The following is a 5,549-nucleotide window of genomic DNA, read 5'->3' on the forward strand; positions in this document are numbered from 1 at the left end:
TGGGTATATATGTTGGCAAGTTATTTGTCCCGGTTCGTGGCATGAACCGGGACTAAAGGTTGTGGGCCAGCAGCGAGGACCATTGGTCCCGGTTCGTGGCTCGAACCGGGACAAATTGTTCCACACGAACCGGGACCAATGCCCACGAGGCCCCGGCCGGCCCCCTGGGCTCACGAACCGGGTCTAATACCCCCCATTGGTCCCGGTTCTTGAAGAACCGGGACTAATGGGCTGGCCAGGGCCGAACAGTAGCCCTGTTTTCTACTAGTGAAGGTGAATTGGGAGGTGGTCTATCGCCCCATTGAGTGGGACGGTCTTGGTGTGCTTACCACCGCGGAATTTGCAAGGGCCTTACGTCTCAGATGGCCATGGTATGAGTGGAAGGAGCCTTCAAAGCTATGGGTGGGAATAGGCAACCCCTGCGACGAGTAAGATCTTAACCTCTTTTATGGGTCGACCACCGTAACCATCGGGAATGGTGCGAAGACGCCTTTTTGGGATGCTCCATGGATCAATAACTGCAAGCCTAAGGAGATCGCACCTCTCATCTATGCGGCATCGTTGACGAAGAATTGTAAGATTAAAGAGGCGCTTTTAGAGGATGCTTGGGTCGCTAAGATCAAAATGATGGCTGACTGAACTTTCGAACACATCCGTCAATTCGTGTTGCTGTGGACAACCATTCATGATTTTCAGCTTGATGACAACGTCGAAGATGAAATCGTATGGAATCATACAAGCGATGGTCAATATTTTGCATCCTCCGGGTATAAGGCACAATTCTTGGGAGCCTTCTACTCGACCTTGGAGCATGCGATATGGCGAACTTGGGCACCACCTAAAGTCAAGTTTTTAGCCTGGCTGGCCACGCAAGATAGGCTATGGACGGTAGATAGATTGGCAAAGAGAGGGTGGCCAAATTGTGTGCTTGGCCCGCTTTGCAAGCAGGAACAAGATTCCGGAGTACACCTCTTTTACAAATGTTGATTCAGTAAGCGTCTTTGGAACTTGGTTAAAGATTGGCTTCACCTAGAAAGCATTAAAACTGACGTTTGGTATCAAGAGGCCTCCGTCAAGGATTGGTGCACACGAAGGTTAGACTCATCAGTTCCGAACAGAAGACCGTGGCGTCCCTCACAATGCTCATAGGTTGGACCATTTGAAATGAGAGGAATGCTAGGGTTTTTCGCAACAAGAGTGCTCCGCCTACGACCCTACTGAACTCCATCAAGGTTGACGCTCGCCTATGGGTGGCCGCAGGTGCAAAGAAATTGAGAAACATAATGTTGGGAGAATAATCCTTTCTTGTTTTGAGTATGGCCGTCTCGGCAGTTGTATCAAACATTCTATCCCCCTCTTAATTAATATATGAGGCAAATCTTTTGCCACAGTTTCAAAAAAAACTGGGTCTATTGTTAGTATTTTGGCAGTAACAGTATGCCACCTCGGAGTAACAGTAAGTACTAATCATGGATAAAGAAATGGAGGTTAGTTGAGCAAGTTGATAGATATTCGCGTATGAAGGCACACTTGACTATGAGTATATGTTTGTAGGATGTCCCTGAAGGGACACTTGATGATGCGTATTTCTAATAGTGATGATAAGGACACCTCGATATAATGCTTAGAAGTCCTAGTTTCTTTAGTTTCTCAATTCTCAGTTGCTTGGACGAACAAACCACCTACAACATAATCTTTGTATGACTCCTTTAGATTATGAATGAAAATAGTTGTCTGCTAGGTATGACGACACATACCAAATGATGCAAATACAAAGTTAACTAGCCATTATCCTTTTATGCCAAAAGTCTTCAATGGCGATCACAGATAATAGCAACCAGTTTGGAAATGCCTCAAAATTTTCATTAGAGAATCAAATAAGTTGCAAATTCTATCCAGAAGAAAAAAAGGTTGTTATAAGAGGAACTTTTAATCTCAGCCCTCCATTGATCAAGGATGTGTTTCACCTCTGCAGATTATTTTTGGGTGTATATATGCATTCGTTTCATACGTGGTCTACGGTACTACGAGTTGAGTACCAACTTGTTTAAGGCGGTGTGTACGTGATTAGAACATGTGGCTCCAGAGGTTTTTTCCCATCATTGGTATTAGCATAATCCCAATATTAATCCACCACCACTTTTGACAAACATATAGTATCAGTCCATAGGACTTTATACTCTTGCTGTTTTGTCGGTTTGTTTCTTCTTTTTTCTAGGTAATAAAGACGACCTTTATTGAAAAAAATCTCTGATTGTTGTACATATGTCCAAATCCTAAACCGCTAAATAGATGAGTCAGATTTCACCGGCCGGTAGGTATATTAGTCTTCAGAATTTGCTTGTCCGTTCAATGCTGCCTGTGAACAAAACGACACCAAATTGTAGAGTATGGTACCCTGAACCCCTGATCGTTAGAAGAACGAGGAGCGTACCTAATCATTTGTTAACTGCCACTACGCGTCTGACATTCGTGGTTAATTACTTGATGGATGGATCATGGATGGATCTGTGATTTGCAGGTTTTAATTAAGAATGGCGGCATCTATGCTCAGACCTACAAGATGGTTAAGGGGGTGTTTGTTTACAAGGACTTATTAGGGACTTAGAACTTATAAGTTTCTTTAAGTCCTATCTAAATCAAACAGGAGGGACTATTTAAAATGGGCACTTGGGACTTATGAAATAAGACTCTCAAAGAGAGTCTTATAGGGACTTATAGTTGTAATATGGTCTTTTAGTCCATGCTAAGTGCTAGAAACCAAACAGGTAGAATTTTTTTAAGGACTTAAGACTTATATGTTGGGACTAAAAAAAAGTTTTAGGACTTACGAACCAAACTGGGCCTAATATATATTTCCGTGTACATCAATCGTTACTTGTGAGCTATAGCTTACTACAAAGTGGGTATACAACCATCCATAAGCTGCAGGAAAAGACAGTAGGTCAGTCATCTGGATCTGACCCACCCACCACCACCCGTCGCCATGGACATGGACCAACTCTCCTACGGAAGCTTGTGGGTGATGGCCGTAGCCACGGCTCTCTTCTGGTTGATTCTGAGGAAGGCTATATACGTGGGTGGCAAGGATGACACAGGAGCCAAGGCCAAGCTTCCTCCAGGTCCATGGAACCTTCCCGTCATCGGCAGCCTACACCACCTCGTGGTCACAAAGCTGCCGCCGCACCGCGCGCTGCTCCGACTGTCCCGCCGGCACGGCCCGCTCATGCTGGTGTGGCTCGGCGAGGTTCCCAGCATCGTCGTGTCCTCCCCGGAGGCTGCGAAGGAGGTGCTCAAGACGAACGACCTCGTCTTCGCCAACCGTCCGTGCGGCCCCACGATGGACATCGTCAGCTGCGGCGGCAAAGGCATCCTCTTGGCACCCTACGGCGACCACTGGCGGCAGATGCGTAAGGTTTGCGTCGTGGAGGTGCTCAGCGCAAGGCAGGTGCGGCGTATCGAGTCCATCCAGCAAGCCGAGGTCGCGCGCCTCCTGGAGTCCGTCTCGGCCGCCGCCACAGGTTGTGCCGTCGTCGACGTCGGCAAGGCGCTGGCCGAGCTGTCAAGCAACATCATCGCCACAGCGGTGTTCGGCGGGAAGTTCCCGCAGCAGGAGGCGTTCCTCCGGGAGATCGACGCGCTGTCGGTGCTGGTGGGAGGGTTCAGCATGGCGGACCTCTTCCCGTCGTCGCGGCTGGTGCGGTGGCTGAGCAGCGCCACGCACGACGTGAAGAGGAGCCACGCCCGGGTGCAGCGCATATTGGAAGACATCATCCAAGAGCGCAAGGAGAAGACGTCGAAGAATGGTGCGTCTTCCGTTGCTCGAGACAACGAAGACTTGCTGGACGTGCTCCTGAGGCTGCAGAGGGATGACACCCTCAATTTCCCTCTAACTTCAGAGATCATCGACTGTGTTATCCGTGTAAGCCAGCGATTCTGTAGCTCTACATGCTTCTTAATTATATACTTGTCGCACAAATGGAGTAGTAGCACAAATGGAGTAGTAGCATTAACCCAAAACAATGGCGGACTTGCAGGATATAATTGGAGCTGCTACGGAGACGACTTCTTCCACGATAGAATGGGCCATGGCAGAGCTGGTCGGCAACCCAGAGGCCATGGCAAAGGCGAAACACGAGGTCCGCGAGAGGTGCCACGGCGTCGTTGCGAGCGCAGACATCGGCGAGCTGCAATATCTCCGGATGGTGATCAAAGAGACGCTAAGGCTCCACCCCGCGGGGATGTTCCACCGGGCGAGCCTGGAGGACTGCCAGGTCATGGGCTACCACATACCCAAGGGCACCGCCGTCATGATAAACGGCTTCGCGGTGGGGACGGACCCGGCGCACTGGGGGGAGGACGCCGGCGAGTTCAGGCCGGAGAGGTTCCACGACATGGAGATGACGGAGTACATGCAGATGGAGTTCGTCCCGTTTGGGGCTGGCCGTCGGCAGTGCCCTGGAACGCTGTTCGCGACCACTATCATGGAGCTCGTGCTGGCCCACCTCTTGTGCCACTTTGACTGGGAGGTCCCAGATGGGCAGACATTGGACATGGGCGAGGATTATGGGTTCATCGTGCACACTCGGTCCAGTCTGCGCCTGCAGGCATCATCGATCGTACCTAGCTGCTAGCATCTCATAGGAGAATTAACCTGCTATGGATCTCTTGTTGCTTAGCTTTTTTTTTTTTTTTTGAAAAGGTTATTGCTTAGCTCATGGCTTATACAGTATTAATAATCGTGCAATCCCAGTTTCTTTTCTATCATGTGATCTAGTCTATCGTGCTATGGAGGACAAGGCCGCACGCCAATGGGAAATTACAGCATGGACAGAGTTCATATATAATGCAACCCAATGAGACAACCTTGACACAAGAACCAACCAGTTTCCCTATTGTTTTAGCTACCCTTGTAACTAGAGATAACATAAGTAACACTTGGGCTGATGCATACATGTATTGTGGTGGTAACAGAAAGTCAATAACCCACGTCACTAGACCAGCTACTGTCTATGTTCGTATACTGTCATGGATTTAGAAATAGAGGTCCAGTGAGCAAGTTGATATATATTTTTGTATGTTGGCACACTTGATGATGAGTATGTGTTAATGTGACAACCAAGGACACCTAGATAATGCTTAAAAATCCTAAAACAATTCTTGGTCCAGAGACAAATCAGATGTCCCCACATAATAAGTTTATTCTTCCTCTAACCTCAATTGTCACTTGCTTGTACGAACAAACCACCAACAGCTTAAACTTTGGTAAAATGCAGTAAGCTAGGAATGAAAACAGTTGTCTGCTAAATGTGACGCTACCGGACAAATGATGCAAACACAAAGTTGACTAACATTTTCCTTCCGTTCCAGAAATCGTCATTGACGATCACACAGGACAACAGCCAATTTGGAAAGGCCTCAATAACTGCATCAGATAATCAAAGAATGAATCTTCTAGCTTGGTATATCAAAAACCGAATTAATCTTCTAAGACTTATACATTATTGTTACCAGGGACAACGTGGCCACATTATTTGTTCCCACACCGC

General features: G+C 47.7%; 1 protein-coding gene across 1 annotated transcript; it reads left to right on the forward strand.

The window, feature by feature from the left end:
- The first annotated feature begins 2,900 nt into the window (after nucleotides 1-2,900).
- LOC123404920 (desmethyl-deoxy-podophyllotoxin synthase-like) lies at nucleotides 2,901-4,862 on the forward strand. The gene is made up of 2 exons (XM_045098833.1): nucleotides 2,901-3,922; nucleotides 4,038-4,862. The coding sequence occupies exons 1-2, from the start codon at nucleotides 2,987-2,989 to the stop codon at nucleotides 4,632-4,634; spliced, it is 1,533 nt and encodes a 510-aa protein (XP_044954768.1). The 5' UTR covers nucleotides 2,901-2,986; the 3' UTR covers nucleotides 4,635-4,862.
- Nucleotides 4,863-5,549: the final 687 nt, after the last annotated feature.

Source organism: Hordeum vulgare, chromosome 1H (assembly GCF_904849725.1).
Source record: "Hordeum vulgare subsp. vulgare chromosome 1H, MorexV3_pseudomolecules_assembly, whole genome shotgun sequence".
Taxonomy (NCBI): Eukaryota; Viridiplantae; Streptophyta; class Magnoliopsida; order Poales; family Poaceae; genus Hordeum; species Hordeum vulgare.

What these genes read in the sequence shown, in the direction of transcription:
- LOC123404920 (XM_045098833.1), top strand. Translation starts at nt 2,987, where the DNA reads ATGGACATGGACCAACTCTCCTACGGAAGCTTGTGGGTGATGGCCGTA. An exon ending in TCATCGACTGTGTTATCCGT is followed by an intron (nt 3,923 to 4,037) that starts GTAAGCCAGCGA and finishes GCGGACTTGCAG; the next exon opens with GATATAATTGGAGCTGCTAC.